Genomic DNA, 23,589 nt, shown 5'->3' on the forward strand with positions numbered 1-23,589 from the left:
TGGAGCTTCATAGTCATGCACATCACTGTAATTCCAGAGCAGCAACTGGCCATGCACAACATTCCTGCACCAGCTTAAATTCAATTACTCAAATATTTTGAGTACAGTCTCACCACCTGCTCTGTGACAAGGCATGGATCTTCCTGGCCTCTGTTCAGCCCTCCGCTTGATGTCATTGGCCTGTGAATCATTCTTGCTGTTATTCTCTGCAAACTAAGCAGTTTATCTTACAGGTACTTAGGATGATTAATGCAACAGGGCTAATGTCAAACCAAGACACCTTTCTGCTTGAACACTTTGGTGCTTGCAGGTGGTCTACCTCCACAGGTTAATTATTCACTCCAGCAATATTCAAATCCTTCATCACAATAATGCATACTAAACAGGATCATGTTGCCCTGTTCCAGGAGCTGTGAAGTTATCCCAACATATACAAAGAGAAAACTTTTGTGAGCAAAGTCCGCAGTTTATCCAATGCATCTGTTCGGCATGTAAGGAGATGTACAAGCTGTTAACTAATGCCCTATTTCTGGACAACATAGCCAAAATATAAACTACTGATTCCTATATCATGTAAGGTCTAGGTAGACTGTTATGTTGCTATGTTAACCTAGTTGAAACAGATATGTAGGGGGGAAATGAGGACTCAGGAGTCCAGAGGCACTGTTTCATTTTCAAACTCTATTCTTACTCTTACAAATGTTTTACAGCTCACCAGTATCTGCCTGCACCCATCAGCTCACCCGCCAACAGTCTTCAGCCTTGCGTGACTCCTGTTGTGAAACTAACTCTGCCACAAGCACAAGGAAACAGGAACACAGGCATCGCCTCATACAGTAGTTTTCCACTCATCGTATTCCAATAAAGTTTAGGAAGTTTACAATTATTAACATCAGCCTGAGAATGAAGTTGGACCCCGTGCTCAAACATTTAAAGCCATGGTAAGTTTTTTATTTTATCCTGCTTATCTCCAGGGGGTTACAGAGTTATCTCAAAATTAGAGCTAGTTGCAGGCTTGTGAAAGAAAGCAGCTGCCTTCACTGTCCATCTAGTGAATATGTGCCACAGCAAAAATGTTCCCCCACCACCCCGCGTTTGGGCATTTTCCCCTGTGGACTCCCAGGCAAGAGGGTAAAGGACTTAATGTGTTACTCCACGGCCACAGATGCTAGCCCTGTTCAGACACTCCAGCTACTTGTGGTACTAGATGAGGACCTAAAACCTCAAACAAAGCAAGTATTTCTCACCCTGCCTGAAGCTGCTCCCTCCAGCAGCCCTGCTGACAGCAGGCAGGTCTGAAACCAGCAGTCTTGGCCTGAAAAGCAGATTGGTTCAGCGTTTGGGCACCTAATTTACCTAATTCTAAATCTGAATGAGAGGGCAGCACAGCATCCTCCGATTTGTAGAAAGACAGGATTCTACCAGACTGGCAAGTGTTTACTTCAAATCTATTTTCTGAAACATTTATGAACTTATTTTAAAAGCCTAATCCACCCTCTCCTAACCTTAAATACTAGTCGTGTCTTATAAGACTGCCACTATTTGCAATGTTTTAACCAGTACTTGTGCATGTACTGGACCACCCAGCTTGCTGACAAGCCAAACTGTGTGATGTTGTTCTGTTTTCAGCCAATGGTGAGCACCACTTCCAAAGGTGAGAGTAATGACACCACCACCAGGATTAAGATTAAAATCTTATTAATCTTAAAAGTTAGTAAAAACCAGGATAAACAGATTTCTTGGAAAGAAACTTAAAAAGGAACTTGATTTTGGCAAGATCGATGAAATATTAGTGTCAAATATCAAGAGAGATGGAAGTCACATGTCAAGTTTTGGGGGAAAAGTGTTACTGATTCTGCCTTTTACAGTGGAAAACAATTATTTTTTTTCCCCAAACAAATGTTCAGAAAACTGTTTTTAATTCTGTAAAAATATCCATCATGTGAAAAATTATTCTTAACAGTTGTTATTTTCTGTAAAAATACCCTGGTTCCTATTTTCTGTGTTTTGTAAGAGGTTAAAAAAACCTGTTGCCAGTTAGGTGACTTTGACTAGGTCTAAAAGGGACATGCTTGAAGTCTGAACTTCGGTTTCAGTAGGTGCAAACATAGACCCCTTGGGATATATCCATTCCAAGACAGACAGTTGCACAGACTTCATTGTCGCCACCAATGGGTTTTTAACCCAGGCTGCAGTTTGGCCTTCACATCTTTCCTTGTCATCAGACAAGTGCTAGATGCAGTACTGTGTACAGGTAGGAGGGCCAGTTCTCAGGGACTGTGTAATGCCACCTCCACAACAGGACGGAGCGGAGCCAGAGCTGGCTTAGCAAAGCCTCTGAAAAGGTTTGTGTGTGCTTTTTACTCCATATAATAGAACTGCAACAGCCTGACTGTAGCTGTGATTTTTTCAAGTATTTAAATGAAGCTAAGCTTGTAAGTAGCAAGTGGGAACATACATAGTTGGAAGAGATTTGGGTGTATGAACTCCTTGGATCTGCAATAACCTTAGGGGCATCAGCCTTCATGCTCTGAAGGCTGCATGTGCTACTCATTAAATAACTCAGATTCTGATTGGTTATTATTATCAGATTATTCACTTCTGAGTAAATAAGATGATTTACAAGGAAAGCCCAAGTGGTTTCCTGGCAAAAAAAAGGGCCATCGTTTTTCACTACAAGTGACTGTCTCCTAAAGCAGCTTGTGCATGTGTGAACAGCCAGCTATTGTTTTGCTGATCCTGAGCAAACTGTGGTCAAGGCAGAATGGCTTCATCCTTTCTTTGGAAAGGACTGTGCCACTTTAAGAACACCAAGTGGGAGGTGATATAGGCACCACTGTACAAACAAGTACCTGTGCACACTGCCGCACTCACCTGAGCCTCTCACAGGTGAGGGGACACTGCCCTCGCCCTCCCTGGTTTGTCTGGCATGTTGAACACCTCCTTCTCTAACACACACTCTTGCTGCCTGACAGCAGAGGATGGACACCCAAAGCGACTTGATTTTATCCGCAAGACTTGCAAGACACCTTGAGGACCCTGAGAAGGTAAGAGTGGACAGAAAAGAGCTGAATGCCTACAGGACCGCACAAGCTTTAGAGAAAGCCAGAACTTACTTCAGGTAATCAGCCCGAGAAAGATGCAAACATTCAGCTCAAATTCAATTGCTTGCTGGCTTTTCTGCAAAAATAAGGGGATAGCTAAATTATTTCTAATTTGGTTAAAAAGGTTGTCACCAGGGAAGGGATGAAGAGGAAAATATAGAGTTGCTAGTCATGTAATTTATTTTAAGTTTACTAATATCAAAATAGTTTGCTAAATGGATGTCTGCAAGTGCACTGCATAAGGCAATCCTTTATTTTCCTTTTAAAGTTAGCAGACCTTCAGCTTGTATAAGTTTATTCAAAAGTGTGCAAAGTCTAAATATTTCAGAACAGGAAATGTCTATTTGACTCATAGATGTATGAGTCAAAATACATTGCCCTTCTCTGCAATACATTCAAGAGTCAGAAAACTAATAGATATATGTCAGGAACTGTAAGATAACACATAAAGCCACCTTATTAGATGAAATATAAAAATCAGAATTTACATGTCCAGAAAAAGTGATTTATGCATACTTTAAATAACAGCTGAGAAACACTTCTGTTGCATTTTAACTTTCATTGTAGTCACCTACTTACTTTGGAAGTGAGGTGAGACATACTGCAACTAAAGGCATGATCAGCAAAATCTCAGCAGTGTGCTGTACTACTTTTGCATTATTAAATATGCTCTGTCTTCACCGTATGTTTAACATCTCCCAAATTTTATACATCTGATTTCTGCACTCAAACTTCATATTGTTTTTAAAATTCTTTAAGCTAGATTTGCATCCTGTAGTGACTTTACTCACAGAAAGATAAATATACACAGTTTTTACTTAAAAGTAATCAGACTAAACTACAGCATGCTTTATAAAGGCTGAAATCCTTTTAAAAATTAATACTGAAATATTTATAATTAGCACTTTATTCAGCTGTTACTTGTAGAGGAATTATTTATAATACAAGCAAATTCAGTGATATTTCTTTTAATATTTTACGATTCTGAGCATTTTCATAACACTCTTGGTTTGAAAGGTTTGGCCCTTGAGATCAAAGCAGTGTTATTAGATCTTTCTGAGGTTTTACATAGTTGAAATACAGCCTTTTCACTAAGGTACTAAACTCATGAATTTGATTTCTGGTTTTTACAGGAGTTTTAAGTGACACTTAACTTGCAGTATAGTTATCTCTTGATCATCACCCTCATTTTGAGTCAATTACTGTGCGAGAAATCCGTATCTCAGAACTTTTCACATTCCTACCATTTGCTACCTCTGCTTATAACATGCAGTCACAGAAGTGGCATAGGAATTCACCTTTCTGCCGTTGCTCACTGTTACAGGGCACACTATGGACATTGCAGCAGTGATGACCTCTTCAGAAAACTAGTCTAGACGTGTAATTATCTTTAAATATTAATAGGAAGCTTGCAGTTACGTTAGAGAACAAGTACACAGTAACACTTGTTTTCCCCACTTGAAAGCTAAAGATTTAAATCACTGACTGAGTGGAACAGGAAGCAGAACAAGTTCATTGCTGTTGCTGGTTTAGCCCTTTTGACTTGTTCTTCCATTAAAATAAGTACATGCCTGGAAGAAGAGGTGTTCACACCTCTGCGAAATGGGAAGTGTTCTGCAGCTCCAGTTGTGCTAAAGCAACTGAGAGTTGATCTTTCTATCCAAGAGGGCAGCTCTCACATCTAGATAATAAAACCCCTCCCCACATAAAGAGCTATAAGCCCTGTTTGTGTAAGATACTGGAAATTCAATATTACATATCTGGTTTTATCTGATATACTTAATTAGCATAATTCAGTGGAATTGCTGACCTGCTAAAATATCAAAAATGATTGTGTAAAGATAACTAGTATTCAGTCTTTAACATTTCAGATATGTGTTTTTGTTTAGTATTATCGATTGTGTTTTTTCATCCAATCTGACTGTATTAATCTCTACCAGGAGATTAATCCCCACCAGGCAAACTAGTGATTGAGCACGGTCACTTGATTACACAAAGATAAGTCTGTGACCAAGGTATTCCCAAAAGTGTTAATACAACTACATTATGTAGAAGTTCGTTTGTACTGTCTGGTCTAGCTTCAGTCTGTTTCAGTAATAATGCAAATCCAAGCTTACACTGAATAGGACATTGCCTTTGGGGATGCAGAAGGAAAAGGGAAGGATTGATTCTCGCTTAAATATTACTGAACAGTACAATGAATGGCCTAGAGCTCTTGTAGAAAACTTCTTCTGGCTGATTGGTCTTTCTTAAAGCCACAATCATTTTCTTTGATGTAGGAATAGTTTTTCTCTTCCCTTCTCCTCCCCCCAACATAGAATGTGGAAGAGGCTAAACAAGTTGTGATTACTTGACAAGATACATGAACACCAGTGCCCTGCTCCCCGCTTCAGGGACAGCAACAAAACCAAGCCTCCCAATATGTGTTTCCAGCCAGGTCTTTGCAAATGATACATACTGCTGAGATCCATATGCCTACATTTGTCAGTATTTTCTTGCCTACGAGAACATCTGGGGTAGAACCTGATGCTGTTGCCAAGAGTTTCAAGTAACACTAGAAAGAAAAATCTTAGAGCAGGCCACCCAGCACAAAATTAAACACCAAATTCACCTGTTTGGACATTAGTCAAGGGTCTAATTTCCTTGATGTGCTTCCATAAATACTCAGACACACAAGCCTATAAGCAAGTGTCAGCCTGAGGCATGTTTATGCTTGCTTTACAAATATTTAGCAGCAAGGTTTTTACTCAGGAAGAGCAGCACTGAGTAGTCCACCAGTGGGGAATTTGTTCTGTTGCAGGCACTGAGGTTCTCAGGAAAGGCAAACAGTCTTTGCCTACATTTCTTGTTTGCTTCCAGCTGAGTGAGTCTTTTGCTCTCAGGTGCTTTTTGATTGACATTAAGTGCTGTAGTTACTAATAGGAATATCCCAATAGAAACAAGAGAAAATATAACTCAATTCACTGATATGAAACAGGCCTTGCAGAGTTTGATCCATTCTGCCTTTTGGTGGCAGCACTTACAAATTTACTAGGCTCCCAAAGAATTTTTTAAAACTTGTTTTTCTGTTCCCAGAGGTTAGCCAGCAGCACTAATTTGTGACCTTTCCAAGTAGAGAAAAAAATTATTACATGATAGTCAATTATTCTGAAGTTTGGAAGAGGACAAATTGTATAAATAGGTGCCAATTCAGACACCAGATCATCTTTCTGCCCCATGCAAAATGTCTTCAAAGGAACCACAACCAAGAGCAAGTAATAGACTGGAAGGCCACCACCTCCCACAAACATCTTGCTCGGGGACCTTCTCATGTTACAATGACCCCTATAAGCTTCAAAAGGCTGTCTTAAAGCTTTACACTACTTCTGTAGACTGCAAATAAGCCTTTTTTTGCATAACAGTATTGCTACCTTCAGCTTTTGGCCTCATCGTACATTGAGGAAGTATAGCTTCCTCCCCCAGTTGTGATGGGGGATAAATACATCTGGGTTTTTTGTAAGGTTTTCCCTAATGTCAGTTCTCTGAAATCAAAAGATATTCATGAGTAACTTGGAGAAAAAAATGCAAGATTAGCAGAGAAAAAGAACTGACTTTTTCATATAGGTTCCTTACAGCTAGAATCAAAGATTACATTCAATACAGCAATGCCTGCAACAGGCAGGACAAGCACTCTTAAACAGTTTCAGCTGATGGTGAAAGATTGGGGTAGATTCCTTGCAGGGCAGAAGCTGCAAGGCAGCTGTCTCAGCTGTACCCTGCCCATCTACTTCACTGGAAGAGAGCAGCCCATGCCAAAGAGTCAATCACCCTGTCTGCCTATATGTGTTTTTGCTTTTTCCTAATAATCAAAAGTTAAGGCTTCAAATCAAATGGTCAAACAATATTTTCTGGCTTTCCTATATTGTAGCATGCTGTAAGCTGGCAGACAAGTACATCAGCTAAATACACTATAGCGCAAGTCTTGTTTCCTGCTTCTGTAGTCCTCTGTGACAACTGTGTGCCACGATCTTAAAGATATGACAATTCATAAATGGATCTGTGCTAAGATAAGGGGAGCAGTGGAGCAATCCACAATTTAAGACATACATTTTTACAAGGCCCACTTTAGATTGCATTAAACATATGTAGTTAATGAAGCGTACCAGCTTCATTTCCAGAATTATGTAACAAGGTTATAATTTTGTTTTCTGTGGAGGGTATAAGGATAGAATTGTGATTTTTCCAAGAAAGGATTCTGTCCACTGCGCTAAGACGACCCCTCTTTAGTGTCCAAAAAGGTCTTCATCAAAAGATGAAGAAAAAAACCTTTAATTTGTGTAGCTTCAGGCAAATCTTAAACACTGGAAATGGAAGGTACAACCAGAAATCACACTTCTCTAATAGGCCTCTTTTCTCCTCCTCAAATTGCCTTCATTATTGTATACTTGTCACAGTTTAACCCCAGCCAGCAACCAAGCACCACGCAGCTGCCTCCCCCTCCCCATGGGATGGGGCGGAGGGGGGGAAAGGTAAAACTCGTGGGTTGAGACAAGAACAGTTTAATAACTAAAGTAAAATAAAATATACCACAAATAATAATAATATAATAATAGTAATGAAAAGGAACGTAACAAAAGAGAGAAATAAAACCCAAGAAAAGGCAAGTGATGCACAATGCAATTGCTCACCACCCACTGACTGATGCCCTAGCAGCGATCCACCCCTCCTGGCCAACTCCCTCCTGTTTATATACTGGGCATGATGTTCTATGGTATGGAATACCCCTTTGGCTAGTTCAGGTCAGCTGCCCTGGCCATGCTCCCTCCCAGCTTCTTGGGCACCTGCTTGCTGGCAGAGCATGGGAAACTGGAAAGTCCTTGACTTCTTGTAAACACTACTTAGCAACAACTAAAACATCAGTGTCTTATCAACATTATTCTCACACTAAATCCAAACCACAGCACTGTACCAGCTACTAAGAGAATTAACTCTATCCCAGCTGAAACCAGGACAATACTTCTTTAGAGAAGTCATTTATTGCATTCCATTTATTGACTTCAGCTCCAATCTTACAGAGGCCTTTACTCTTCTACCCAGTTGTTAAATTTAGGGGATAGATCTAGAGCATCCTTCACTGCAAAATATTTTGTGGTTTAGAGACCAGATTTGATATGCTCACACATTCACTGATGAGGATTTTAGTTGACAAAGAACTTGCAAAGCTCCAGTGATGGTGTGTATTTATTCTGAAAGAAACACCACTGCTTTTGTATTTCTAGAGCTACGTTTTGGTTGACCGCTATTTTAATTCATTCATACCCTCCCATAATCAAACCTTAGAGGTTTAAAAAGTTGGCAGGGATACTGGCTGTTTGGAAAGATTAACCAAACGCAGCCTGTGTGCATCAAACACTGTCAATGTGAGAAACGCCTCATGAACTGAGCAGTCCCAGATCTTTTACAGCTTTTACAGGCTGGCTGACACAGGCAAGCAACATTTAGAAGGGTCATTGGGTCATGGCCTCCAGCCTCTGTACCTGCCGATTGCACAGCACCACAGTTTAGCAGACTCACTTGTCAGTGCACCTATTTATTTGAGACAGATTCCACTGTCATGAATGTACCTTATTTATGATGCGTCTTACTGAAAATTATGTAACATAGTATTACTAACGTATGACATGACCCTCTTGTCATATAGGCATAGTTACGAAGAGTTGCCGATGTATTCAGTCCCGAAAAGACCAAAGCAAGCTGCATATGCACCCCAGGGCTGTGCAACACTCGCTCGCTTACAAGCTAAGAGCCCAAAGCCTTGAAACACAAGCACATGAGTGCAGGGAAAGCACAGAATAGGTAGGTGAAGGACAAATTAATAGTTTGGGGACATTAGATAAGACCTACTATCAGTTACTAGCCATCAGCAGCTTTTCTAGCTAAAGCCAATGTAGTCAACAGCTCCAATAGGCAAACAAGGCCCTTGGCAAATGAACTGCTGCTCTTTACAGCCTTGACTCCTTGAAGCTGTCTCCACACTATCGCAGAACTTCCCATCACTTCCCAATTGCTTCTGCAATATCACCCTCACCATTTTCTGACTGCAGAGCATTTCAGCTCCTCAGAAGGGCCAAGGCAGACAGAAACCCAGCAATGCCTCCCAGTGAGTGCTTCCCCCCACAGACATGCATAGAGCTGTTTTGTCCAACCTTTGTTTCACTGCCAGTGGTACGACTGCCAGGACAGCGATCCCTTATGCAAGCATAGTGATATGTTATGTCTTCTTCACCAAGGGAAGAAGTAGAGGGGTGCCTTCCCCATGGTGCCTCTACCATCTGTGTGCTCAAGCACACCTCACCTTCCTCACCTCAAACCATAGTGTTTACTTTCTCAGCAGAGGAAAAGAACAGAGCCTTCCTTCATCCTCAGCATCCAGGGTGTCTTAGGACCGCTATTTCTCATGCAACATGGTATATAGTCCAGCTGAAGATCACTGGAAGTTTGTTTTGTGAAAGTTTAACTGGTGTGACCTTCCCTCACAGCCAGGATTTAAGGAAAGGGGCAGTGCTCTGCTCTCATCCTCACCAGATCAGGCTGCTGGGGGAGCAGTGGATGCTCTCACTGGATTTTTTCCCTTAGCCAGGTGCTGGTGAGGGATCAGTACAGCAGAAAACAGGGACTGGGTATTTCCCATGCAAACTACAGCTGAATAACTGCTTGTCCAAACAGGGGAATTGCAACAAACTGAAAGAGGGGAATGAGGAAGAGAATGAAATAACAAACAGCAAGACTTGAAATGAAAGCTGGAAAAGGAAGCAAAAGTAGCAGCAGCAAGAGGTTAACAGAAAATGCCTGACAGGGAAAAAGGCAGGAACAAGAGACCACAAAGCAAGTCGGAAATTAAGATATCTGAAGGAATTCATTGATGGACAAAGAAAATTGAATTAGAGGACAAGAGGCCCACCTCTGATATTCCCAGTGCAGCAGCTGTGTGCAAGCAATGAAGCAGCACAAGGCAGCTCCCTGAGCACAAACATCCCTTCTCCCACAGCTGCCTCCCCTGGTTGTCAGCAGCCTCACACTTACCTTCATCCACCAACCAGCAGGAAAGGGAAGAATAAAATCAAGAGTGCCACAAGAAAGGTCAGAACATCACATAACCTAACGAGCTTCAGAGCACAGCCCCCAACAGTCAGAGCTGCAGGTCTGAGCAGATGAAAAACAAGCAAAACCAAGTAGCTATTTTGTAGCTCCAGTGAAAAGGGACACAGAGCACAGCCGGCTGCAGGGAATGAACCTGGTGGGCAGCATTCCAGCACCAGCAACCATCCTGCCACAGGTATGTGGCTTAGCCAGCAAGGAGACAGCAGCCATCAGCATGCTCCAGGTCCTGAGCTAAAGGAACTTCACTCACATCCTCCATACCTTTCCCCAGTTTGCAAGACTTGACATTAACTGTAAAACTTGACACAACCTTGTGAGAGCTGAGGTTTCTGGAAAGGTCTTAGTACTGCTGCAAGGCAGGCACCGACCCTGGCTGGGCAGGCACAACTGAGTCTGGAGAGAGAACATGTTTTCCACTGTCGAAGTCTGTGTCTCTCTCTCAAAAAAGGCTGAACTGGTACCTCAATAGCAAGATGAGAAGGCAAACGTACAAGAAAGGTTGGCACCAGAGAGCCAAGGTTTGACTGAGTAGCAGAGTCCAGTTCATTTAGCAGCCAAGAGGAACTCTGTCTAGAGTCTGCTTAATGGACAGCTAGCCTTCATTAAGGAATATCATTACCTAAATCCTCCCGGATTTGTTACTAGACATCTGCTGCTTCTCACAAGCCACAGCAAAAAACTGAGCTGAGGGCAATTTTAACACTGTTAAGCCAGGTACAAAATTGCTGGCAACTCATTAGCTTTCCCATATGTACTCAAATTCATCTACTCTCTCTAAATAAGCATATTCTATCAGCACTGTTTCAGTCTTCTCCTTCACATAAGGGTCAGGATTTAGTGACAGAAACCCAGTACACCACCCGCTCTGAAAAGCAATGGACAAACCTGAGATCCTCTCTGGTGAAATCTAGGCCAGATTCCCAGGCCTAAGGCAGCACTGCAGCCCCTCAGGAAACCTCCTCACGGCCAGGGGGCAGGGGCAAGAGGCTATGGGGGGAAAAAATAGCCTGCTCAGCCCCTGGCCACCACCTTTTATTCACCCTCCTTCTGCTTTGGCTTGGTTATGGCTTTCAGGTGTGTCGGTCCTGTGCTGAAGGAATTGCATTGAGCCCTCCATTAACTAGGACACACCTGTTAACAGTCCTGGCTCCTTGTCTCAAAACCAACATGGTTTAACTCCTTCCTAACTGATGTACTCTTTCTATTTTGCAAAACTAAAGACTTGAGACTTACTAGCTCTGCTTCTGCTCTGCACGTACGCCCCACTGCCTGGCTGCTAAACCTTTCTGCATCTTAAGCTCATACTTGTTTGATTAAACCATTTCAAATAGAAATCAGTTTTCAACAGATTCAATAGTTTCATTAAAATACATTTGTAGTCATTTTCAAAGCACATAATTCTTTACTGAGTGTCCATTGAAGCTCTCTGGCAAGCAAAGTTTCTAAAGCCTGCTTTATAGGGGAAAAAAAAGAGATAAAATGCACATTCTGATGGCAGATAACTTCCAGTTCTCCCTTCTTTACATCGTATCCTTTTATTCTCAGCTTTAGCTTTGATACATGCCAGTGTAATAATCGTTTCGTGTAATGATGCTCTAAGTGGGAGGGGAGGGCCTTAAAAATCAACATTTTAAAGAGGAGGTGACAAAGGCTTGCCCAAGAGTCAGGAACGGTGTTTCAGGGTGGACATAGCATCTTATGCCAGCATCAGCGACTGTAGCTGAGCCAAAAGGGAGAGGCAGGCTGGTGCTCAACGGAGGCTCTTGAGGGGACAGAGAGAGAGCAGGAGCTCTTCTGGGGCCTGCAGCTGGGGAAAATGGGTTTGTTCTTCAGGATGAGAAAATAATAGGCCAAAGAGGCTGACAGCCCTATGCTGGCTAAAACAAAGACATGTACGCAATCGTAGTGCCTATTTGCAAGAAGGTAATGCAGTGCATTTTTTGCTTTACAGCTTCAGACTCTTGACATGGAGGAGATCATGGTAGAAACGATCCTGGCCCCATGGGAAATAGTGCTGGTCATTTTTGCTGTGGTGCTGATAATGAGTTTTCTCATGTTTCTGCCCCCCGCTGCGGTGGTGATCTGGAGAATGAAGCGTGTGCCACAGATCTCACTGCATGGCTCGGTGTGAGCCAGCCCTGGTACAAGCTGTAACACCACCGATCCGTTTAAAGGAAGGTTCAGAATGATAACATCTCTGAGGATCACTCTTACTGCCTAGGATCCATCCAAAAGCAACGGGTTTCCCAGTCTATTGCTGCTAAGTTCCTGTGAAAAGAGAACGTGTATAATTTTGTCTTCGTGTACTACAGTTCTCGGCACTTTGCCTTCCATTTTTTGGCTGCGTTGTAATTACTGTTGTTGGCTTAGTTCCTAGACTGACTTCTTCTCTTACATTATAATGGACTGAAAACAAGACTGAAAGAGAAGCAAGCATAACATAGCATTGTATTCCCTGAGCTAATATCAGGAAAGCCTCCCTTTCTATAGTTACACTGTAAATATTACCAAAGCCTTTAGCTGAGGTGACTGACAGTTATGCAGGTGGACATATCAAAAGCATGCAGTACACTCTGGGGAGGTAGTGGTTTAGTCTGGTTGTACTGTGAAACCTAAAAAAAAACAATAGAGACTGGTGCAATAAATAAGCATCTTGTGCTTCTTTTGTCTGATCTGAAAGCTTACTGGCCTAAAATGTTTTTCGTTTCTTTCCTTCTGTATGAATTCTCCTCTCTCTGCAAATCCTGAGTGCCAGAACACAAAGCCCTCCCCATCCCGGGGTTGGAGCAGGAGCATGAGGGGTGGCCCAATGCTCAGACATGCCTGGCCAGATACCGACTCGAAGTTAATGCAAACATACAGCAACTATTTGCCTGAATAACATTATGCAAATTTACCCTGGGAAATAATGTGATTAAGTTTACTTGAGATTTTAACTGTGTCGTATAGGCTTATTGGTTCAACTTCCCTTTCTCATATATAAATAATAACTTGGATGGTGGGAATAGCACAAAACTGCTTCTCTGCAAGTTTATGAAAAAAAAACCCCAACAACCCAATCTCCAGCTTAATATCAAATTCATGCCACATCAAATCAAAGCTTTCCAGCCTAATTCTTCCACATTGTAGGATGCTCATTAGCAGGATCTCTGATGCACAGATTTAACAGTTTCTGTTAGTTTACAAGGGCAATGGGTTTGATTTCCTCATGAAATCCAATACTGGGTTTCTTTTCTTTTGTTGGTTGGTTTCGCAAGTCACTAGAATAGCTTAATATAACTCAGAGAAAAATGTTTTTTAGTACCAGTAGCAAAATGATACTGGAAAGTGCTCAGTGCTTCAGATACTTTATTTGAACATCACCTGGTAATGAATTGGCTGGAAATGAAAGACCCAAAGACATTATAATTTAATTTGATAGAGATTATTTGTTTGCCAGAAATAAGCAAACCCACCGGTGATTGAAAAAACGTTGCTTTTCATTAAGACTACAGCACTTTTGTCTCCAACACAATGACTTAAGTTACTGCCTCATAGTTTACAAGCAGCCAAAGCAGCCAACTCACCCCTTTGTTGGTGTAATTGTCTGCTACGCTCATAGTCATATGACTGTCTGGTTCTAGGCCCAAAAGCAACTGATGGTTTTTTTGTTTGTAATGACTGGATTCTGAGTCTGAAAGATAGTGTGTAATTTTATATATCTGAATCATTTAACTGATTAATGAGGTAAAGGTCAATTATACATCATGTACCGCATAACTATGCTGTGTCTGAGAGGTTCACAGGAATAGGGAAAAGGTAAAGAAGAGAAAGGAAACACAAACAGATGAGCTGGCTGTCTTCAGGTCTACGGCTTCAGTGTTTGCTCAACAGAAGAAAATTAAAACAAAACCCCAAGCACGGATTCCACTGAAAACCAAGCAAGCAGTAACTAAGCTTTTTGTTTAGGTTTCATAATAATTCACACGCATGTCTGTTCTGTAGCTTTAGCTCCACAAATAAACTGGATCACCAGTCCTGAGTTGTCTTTGGTCTTCACTTGCACCGGGTGGCAGGTGGACAACGGCGTGGGTTTTCTGCTCTTCACACTTCTTACTCTGTGCCTTTGGTTTTCCAGAGTACACATGCACAAGGGGGGCATGCGGGGGGGTGTAAAAGAAGGAGAGCTCACAGAAGAATGGGGATTGGAGCAGGAACACGTGTTTTTTTTATTTCATGAGAAGAATCAATGACAAAAAAATTACTTGGATATTTGTTCTTGTTTAGAGCTGTTACAAATTCAGATGACCAGCTAAATTTTTGCTAACTCTGGCAACAGCCAAACCTGCCCCAGTTTAGACCAGGTTTAGAAACAGAATGTAGAGGGGGAAAAGTGGGGAGGACTACTAGCCAGAAGCTGTAGAAATATCGGGCTAGGACCAGCAGCTGCCCCAGCACTACTGTGCTGAGACCAGAGCATCTCAACAGGTCAGCCCTGCACTCAGCCCAAAGCCCTAGAGCTCTACCCTAAATACGGCCCGTCTCAACTCTATTACCAACCAGACCTCATTTGCTTTTGTACTTTCCCTCCGAAGCTAAGCCATAGCTTGTGGTAACCGCAGTCTCTGCCTAAGGGAGGCCCCGCAGGTGTGTGTGCCACATAAGCCCAGGGTGTGCAAGGAAGTGTGAGCGCAGAAGAGCCTTTGCAGCCCTGGATCCCATAGGTTGGGCACAGCTGTTGTTAGAGCAAACCAAGGGTCAGTAGGACTTTCTGTCCAGAACCACCATGGTTTTGCCCCACAGGGACTGAACAGAGGAGACTGAAGCTGGCACACGAACTAGAGAGCTTCTCATGCAGGTCCCTCAACACCCACCTCCTTCATCTGTTTGGCAGAGAAGACACGATGCAAATACCTGCTAGTTTAGGGCAATCCCAGTTCTCACATTTTGTACTGGATTGAGATGTTACATTTTTCCTGCCATTTTGCCTGGTTTCAGCAAGCATACAGGGCACTTTTTGACTCCTGGAAGTGTGTTGAAGTATACCTAAAGGCTATGTCTTTCTGTGGGATGTCCTCAAGGTGATAAATAGAGGAGAAGCCTTTAAGTTGTCCCACCAACAAACTACAGTGCTTCAGGTTTGTAGCTCATGCAAAACACAGCACCTTGAACAGCTGTGTGTACAGCCTGATTTAAATCCCAATCAAGCAGGCACATGAATAAAGAATTATACCCCTACAGCCAGTAACTGTTGTGACTTGCATTGCTTTAATGGTCATCAGAGCAACAAGAGTGATTAATTGGCAATTGTAAAAGCAACTAAAAGTATGACCCTTTCTCAGTAAATGAGTCCTGACAGAAGATGATTTCTGATAACAATTACTGTGTTTAACTAATCCATTGAACAACTCTAATTCTTATTTAATTCCAGCTAGACAAATTTAAGCCCTAAAAGTGATCTTCTTTCTTTGAAACACCTCTGCCATGAGCTATGTGATTAGGTTTAGCCTATTTATCTGTACCCAAGAGCTGAGGTCAAATTATGACTATGATCTCTAGTCCTTTAACTAAATAAAAGCTGTATGTTTACATGTCTTAGCAATGATTTCACCGCTCCGCTTCTCTTGTCAAAATACCCATGTCAGATTGCAGATGGCTGGCTGATCTGTGGCACAAGCTTGTTGGTGTTAGTAACCACAGAGGATACAATCAGCTTCCTTGTCACGGTTGGAGCCATTGATGCCTTGCTCACCAAGCTCTTTGAGGAAGATGTTTAGCTGCTCCGTCTGAGTTGCAGTGGAGGCTAATGTGTGCAGACAGGTGCTGTTGGTGGGGAAATAGGCAGATTCAGCTCCACTGATGGCCGTCTCAGAGGCTGGAAAAAGATGACAACAACAACAACAAAAAAAAAGCAGCTGAATTACTTAGCTTAGATTTGTCCTGATCTTTAAACAAGCGCCGGCATTCCCATTTTCCAGACTAAAGACTTCAACTTGGAATAAAAGTGCTTAGATGATTGCTTTTGGTAAACCTTGAGAAACAACTGCTCTAGCAACAAGGCACTGTCAACAGTAAAATGTTTTCCATTAACCATAGGAGAGAGAGGCTGGCCCTTTTGTGTATCTGTATGCACATTTATTTTTCAATTAAGGCAATAACAATGGAGTCAGCCTGCTTCAGGTCACAGATTGCTCACTGGATGCAATGGGAGCAGTCTTAAAACCCTTGGGCTGCCTCATGAAAAAGGCAGCATTGCTGGCTGGGGGCCAGCTGCTGGGGTTTATTGTATGTACATACACTGAATAGTGCAGGCGTTGGCCAGTTTTGCTGAGGTTCTTCAAGTACTGTTGCAAGATAAACAGCAGTTTTATGTTCTACTGCTGTCTGTCCAGTGGGTCCCACAGCCCTTGTGCAACGTAGAGTTTGTGTTAAGATGATACCTATTTACTGTTGAAAAAAAAAACGTGCATCTTCCCACAAAAATTGCACACGTCATATTTGCTGCCCCAAGCTGAAATAGCAATGCTCAGGCCTTCGTGATAGTTTTAAAGCTAACATGATTTCTCGTTCGGCAGTTTGCCAGCCCAGCACTGGCTCTCACAATGATGTTACACATGCCAAGGTTGTCACACATGCCAAGAAAAGAGAAACTTCTCTTTTTTTTAAACAAAACAGATGGAGCCTCCCGTCCCTGTGACCAGATGTGTCTGAGAAATACTCACGGTTACAAACAGCCAGTGCCCGTCCCCCAACAAGCTGTGTTGTCCAGGAAAACCCGGTGGTGTTGCCACATACTTCATAGAGTCTACTTCTTCTGGGGAACTGAAAGTCATAACCCTTGGGAAACAAAGATGGGGAAAAAACAAACAAACGGTGTCTTAGGCTACGTCATGGTAACTGTAAGGTGAAGAAACATTCAGCCAGTGAAGGTCAATACAAACACTACAACTTCTCCCTGCCCTAAGGGAGACAAAAAAAGTATAACAAGGAAAATTATGCATTACATAATAAACACTTGTAAATTAATGAATGGATGCAGCAAAATAGCAGCAGTAAACCATGAATATTACCTTGTTGCACATGGGTTTGCAGTACTGAGCATTGTCAATGGTGACACATACCAGGCCGCCGTTTCTAGGGGCTAGTGGGAGTGGGCATGGAGGTAGCTGCTTGCAAACTTTTGAGTGGATTAAAAAGAAAAAAGAGCGAGAAAACAACATATCAGAGTGAAAGTGAGTATAAAAGTCTCCCCCTTCCGAAGCAAACCATAGGCGTACTCATTGACCTGGGTATGGGTGATAACTGCCCCCTCCGGCTGACTTTGTCAAAGTAAGTATTTTTGTTTGTTTAAAACCTTTTTTCTTTTTTTTTTTTGGCAACACCCAATTTTTCCGTCACTTGTCAGTGTGGCAGCAAAGTCCCTGCCAGCCCCAGTCACACTTTAAAAGTGGCTCGAAGTGGCATTTGCATTCACAGCACTGACATTCAGTACTATTGAGGCCAAAACTATCCAAATATTTCTTGGAAAAATATGACTGACATGCCCGCTCCCAGAGACCAAAGAGGCTCTTGCTGGAGGGCAGAGCAGGCCCTGTTGCCTCTGCGACCCTGTGCTGCTGCTCAGCATCGGAGGCTGGGCTGCGGGGACAGTGGGACCCCACGCGTTGGTGCTGCCATGCCTCCCAGATGCCTGCCAGCGCAGTGGTTAAGCACTCTTGCATTCTGGCTTGTTGCTGAGAAGCCTTTTATCTCCCCCCGCCCCAAGAAATGCAGACACTTAGCTCACTCTCTGACTGTAGGTAAAAAAATTTTCTTAGTGCTTCTCCACTGCCACTTTGTTCAACACCCAGCAAAGAGGAGCATCGGTTCAGGAGGGGCCTCACATTTCTCTTGAACAGGGCGCAGGAGATCAAGTGTTTCTTGCAGTGTCCAGACAAGCAAATTAATTGAAGCTTTTTCACCCTTGGCGATCATTTCATGAAAGCAGTTTGAATATTTCTATGGAGTTAGGGGAGAAAAAGGCTAAGTTGAAGAGGAAAGGCCTTGGAATTAACTTAGGAAAGTGGTCAAATATTTTTTCCTTTTTTTTTTTTAAATGCCGAACAAGAACCATCTTGAAAATTATATAGCTTTAAGTAACACTAATTTCCCCACAATGTTTTTGGAAGAAATCCAGTAACTTTTTTTGAAAACAGTGGCTAGATAGGGTTTTTCCATTATATTGAGTTCCAGAGGGAGGACTGGTATGGGTTGGGGGTTTTTTTCCCTATATATGAAAAGATGCCTCTATAAACAACTGTACATATCTTCTTTCTATACCAAACATGGGTTTGTTATTCTTATCTTTGGTCGTGTGTGTGTAAAAATATGTATTTGTGGACTTCCTGTATTTTTATCTAGCTCTTGCTCTATACCCATATAAATAGCTTTCAGTCCATACGTGTGTGCCTGTGCACATATGTGGATAGTGCAGAGCTGTGGTAAACTCCACAACCGAAACACGAGTGCGTGCCATCATTATAATAACCAGTTACTTTGACCTTACACAGATGGATGAAAAAAAGCAAGTCCAATTTTCAGTGGCAGCGGCTGAAGCACTGGCCAGCAATGGCTAACTCTGCTTCTTGGGCTGAAGCTTACAGAAACATTGTTGAAAGTGATGGGCATCAGTCATACAAAGAAAGTAATATAATTCAAATCTCGGGGGGGAAAAACCCTCAAACACCTGGGAGGACACCTCCTCGGCAAGTGCTGCCCTCAGCCTTTTTTTCCCCCCGTGTGATGAGAACGATACTCCAGGCAGAAGCTCACAGTCTGTACTGGTATGTAGACCCAACTCCAGCTATTAGTTCCGTGTTACTGTTTTACAGACAGAGGTCTTGACCGTGTGTGAAAAATTTTTTATAGGCTCTGCCCTGGTATTTCTTTACCATTTCTGCCATAGTCAAGGGTCAGTGTCTGATCACTCTCTTATGATATGCCTAGCCCATAGAAGACAGGGGCACTAACTCATAAAACTTGGGCTTTCAGTTGACTGGCTTTACTTGCATTTAAAATATTTAGCAATTTATATTTGAAAGTGGGATTGAAAACAACATTATGTGTGTAAGGCAAAAGACATAACTGTTTATGTTCAAGCCACTTGATAAATCTGGAGCAAAGCAAAACTGGAAAATACACCTACAGGACTTTTGTTTTGACTAACAGTAGCAGGGCCAAAGACACGACAGGTCAAACGGCACTAATCTTTTTTTGCTCTTCCCTCTCGCTCCCCTCCCCACCGTGTAGTTTTGTTTTGAGCCAGGCATTGCCAAAGCAAGGCGCTGGTTGTGCTTGCCCAGCCACCGCATCCGGCTGCGCAGGCACACGCGCTGGGGCCCTGCTCCTCCCAGCACCACAGCAGGCGCGTGCAAAGCGGGCCCTGGGTTGGCCGAGGCAGCCAGCCTCTTACCTCAAGACTCTCATTCACGTCATCTATGGTTGCACTTTTACATTCACTTGGACTGGCAAAAGCTCCAATTTCAGTAACATCTAAAAGACAAACAGAAGCAGGTACATAGCTGGTTAACAATCCCTCCCGACACATGGACAAACCCCAAATACCGCATAACAGTACCTGTTTATGGGAATTGTGCCAGTATTCTGCAGTCCTAGTGCTACTTTGTATACCTGAGGCGATCAGGGCTCAAATGTGAATAAACTGTGCAAATATTGATTTATTCTAAACAGTTAGCGATCTGATGGCCTGTTTGTGGCCACCCGGAGCTGGGTTCCCAAGTGGGATGCTTCATTTCTCTAACAGACAGCCACTATGTAAATAATTGTTAGTCATATTCAAGAATGGCAATATCTTACCTGCAAGAAGCGCTGCTAAACTTATAAAACCCAGTGTTTTCCAGAGCGGGCAGGAGCTGAACAGCATTTTCTCTGCAGGAGACCGGGGGCTAGTTACCTGTTGCTTGTGGAGCCTAAGAGCTGAAGCACTGGAGTCAGGTACAAAGCTGCATGTCTGTGGGTCACTGGTTGTTTACAGTGTGCCTCGCTCTGAGGCAGTGCTGTGATAAGGGATGCACATATTGCCCAACTTGCTGGGAAGCCAGCGGAGAGTTTGCCAGCACGATTTAGGGAGGGCAAGGGGAGGTTTCTTGTTACCGTACTGAGGCGGTCTGGCTTCCGTGCTGCTGCCAACCCCACCGGGAAATTTTCAGATTAACTGGTTTACTGTAAGCATGTTTAGTGTATCCACACTCTTGCATGCTCTTGCTCTCTCCCCCCCCCCCGCCATCTGCCTGTGTTTCTCTCTCTCTCTCTCTCACACACACACACATACACATATTCATATAGAAGACATAAGTATGCCTTACCTACAGGGTTCAACCCCGTATCTCATGCTCCAAGAGAAAGCTCAGAACATCAAATGATGGCTAAACTGATTCGGACCAAGGGGATGTGCTCTATATCCTGTAGCATCCAGAGTTTAGCTGCTTGGTAAGGAGAGCAAGTTATGGTTTCCAACTTCCAGCTTCTGGGTTATTAGATACAGATTAAACAAAGCAGCAATAGTGGCAGAAAAGAAGAAAAAAAAAAAGTCCCGAGAACATGAACCTACTTTCTGTGAGTATATTATATCCGCAACTGCATGGTATTTCTATTTGTAGTTTTGGGGGTTTTTTAATGGAGCCATGAACCTCATGTGCCTGTATCCATTTATGGGAAAAGCTGAATAGCTAGCAAAATTGCCACAAAAGTTCAATCATTTCTACCCTATACATTTACTAGCAGATTAATCCAATTATCCAGATAATGCTCACGTGCTAGGGGTGTGACTGACCGACCCCATCTGCAAACTGCAGGTTTCAGAGTCACGGCCTGCCACCCCCCGCCACTGCCAAGCCTCGGCGCTGACCTCGCCTGCCCACCCGACCAGCTAGACACACACGCGCTCCCCCTCCGGCAAACTCTGTAATGGTTGTTATTGTCCCTGCCGGAGCAGAACTGTTCATTTTGTCTGCAGATGTTTGTTTTTGTTGAGACAGGGACATTCTGCTTTCATGTTACTTTATTTATACAGCACTTTTTCAGGTTTCTTTTTATTTATTTTTCATTCGCTTGCTTCTGCTAGTTGCAGTGTAACACATTGTGACCAGGAGATCCTGAAGAAGAGAAGCCAATGGCAAGGCCTCCATTGCATGAACAAAGACGTGCCTTCTTATGCCGTCTCAGGGACGTCCTGATACACAGGTACGTGTATGACTGTAACACTTCCACAAAACAGTCCTGTGGCAGCATGAATGGTGACTTCTTTATTAGTAGTAAAATGCCTTTGTATACATTACTGATAGATAAAGTTCATTAGCAAAACAAGTCTTTAATAATGAAGGCCAAGGTTTATGTTTCTAGGCAGACCAATAGGACCTGGCTCCAAACAGTTTACATTTTTGAGGCTGACACACACAACAATCTTCTTCCTTGCAAGATGAGCAATATGCAGCTGGGCAAATAGTCCCTGGGAAAATTTTGCCAATACATTCTTTAAGATGCAGCTGCACTTTAAGATGTTTTCCTGTCAAAATGTATCCGGGTGTCCAACGAGGGCCACTGATTAATGCTCTAAGTCCTCGGGAGATCAGGAGCTACACATAAACCTACTACTTTTCGTCTCAACTTACACAGTACATATAGCACATTAGCATAATTATAATAAAATGGAGCAACTTTTGGCTTGAACAGATAAAAGTTGTGTTTGTGACATACTTGAAGAGAATGAATGACAGCTTTTCTTTAATGTTCATCACAGTCAGGCACTCTCTTTCCACCTCAACATCTGTTTCAGAGACACTGTACTGAGGAATTTACTTAGGAGAGAAACATGGGGTGGCAGCATTTCTCCAGTGTAGAAGATCTAACAGGATGCTGCTTAAACCACAAAGCTAGGATTAAGTGACTCTTGGGGGCCATACGTAGGTAACCCTTGTATTGCAGGATTAAGTTCATCCTTGTTGCCTATTGGCAAACAAAACTGATCACAGAGGATAAACGTGATCTCACACCCTCCCAGTTTAAACAAACCTGGGATTAATCCACAGTCCTTTGCAAAAAGTAGTTTGCCACTTTATAGGACAATATAGCACATGAGCACAGAAACGTCCTTGTCCTTAGTCTAGATCGTATCCAACCCACCATGCACACCAGCTACCCGGCTCTGTTGGAAGGAGAAGCTGTCACTGTCTCCAGCAGGAGTAACAGGGTGCAGGTACCCAGACTTACTTAGTAGCCGAGTACTGGCACAAACAGGGACATGCTTTCTGCACAGACTTGCTCCTACAGCTGTGGAGGGACACACAGCCATCTAGCGGCTAGTTCTTTGGTGAGAGACTGCTGGACAGGGTGGTGGTCCAAATTTTAACCTCATGCGATATATATTTGTTGATGTTTTGCAGTTATTTCTATGCACTTTATTTTATTCCAAAATTACATCAAACCTAGTAAGCCATGCAATAAACCTAACATTTGGGAGCAAAAATTACGAGAGAATACTGTATAGCACAAACCTAAGAGTTAAAAATAAAAATCTAATACTTTTTCACCAGGTTTCTGTTAATCACAAGGACTAAACAGTGATCACACATGTAGTGAAAGATAAATTCATATCACAATTCCAAAATCTAATAAAATTCAGTTATGCTGGTAAACTAAAATCCTACAAGAGTATAAGAGGCTGAGTTGAGGTGGACCATTACACTGCAACATTAAAAAAAAATAGGAAAAAAGGCACCTTTACATACATGGTAGGAAAAAGCTTTTTATTCTGATTGTTGTTTTATAGGAGAACACTTACGTTTCAAAAACACAGGTAATTGAAACACAACAGTAACAGCACATATGCAGTGAAGGTGATTTAAATATTACATATATGTTAACATCTTCTACAAAAGAGGCCGAGACACAGTTATGTGATATTCAGCCTTCTCCCATCAAAGCAACCCCCAGCTGTATGCAATGCTAACTCCAGTAAGGAAATTGGACCCCAGAATTTCCCGTTGTCTAATTAGAAGCAAGAGATCTGCTGATCCTTAGTCAGAGTTGGGAAAGTTATCTTCGCCTTTGCCCACGAAAGGTTTGAGGTTCAGCCATTGGTGTGCGTACCTGAGTCATACTTTGCCTTTATCAAAAGAACCAACAGAGCAGCAATAAAAAGTAAACCGTACTTTGTTGTCTTATGCTGATTAAAAAAACAGACTCTGTCCTTTATATCTTAGATAATGAAAGACACTGAGGGTTAAAAAAAATCAATTTCCAAGAAAATATCCTTTTCTTTCTTTCCATTTAAAATCTAAAATTCCTTTTGTTGAATACAAAGCTGTCA

The 23,589-nt window shown here is 42.4% G+C and overlaps 1 protein-coding gene across 1 annotated transcript; it reads right to left on the reverse strand.

Moving 5' to 3' along the window:
* Positions 1-14,439: 14,439 nt before the first annotated feature.
* On the reverse strand, positions 14,440-20,195 carry LOC127017896 (uncharacterized). The gene is made up of 6 exons (XM_050899200.1): positions 20,079-20,195; positions 19,675-19,754; positions 18,107-18,221; positions 17,294-17,400; positions 16,946-17,060; positions 14,440-16,098 (listed from the first exon to the last, which is right to left on the reverse strand). Exons 1-6 carry the CDS (start codon positions 20,143-20,145, stop codon positions 15,911-15,913), a joined length of 672 nt encoding a protein of 223 aa, XP_050755157.1. The 5' UTR covers positions 20,146-20,195; the 3' UTR covers positions 14,440-15,910.
* Positions 20,196-23,589: the final 3,394 nt, after the last annotated feature.

The sequence above is a fragment of the Gymnogyps californianus genome, chromosome 6 (assembly GCF_018139145.2).
Source record: "Gymnogyps californianus isolate 813 chromosome 6, ASM1813914v2, whole genome shotgun sequence".
In the NCBI taxonomy this organism is placed as follows: Eukaryota; Metazoa; Chordata; class Aves; order Accipitriformes; family Cathartidae; genus Gymnogyps; species Gymnogyps californianus.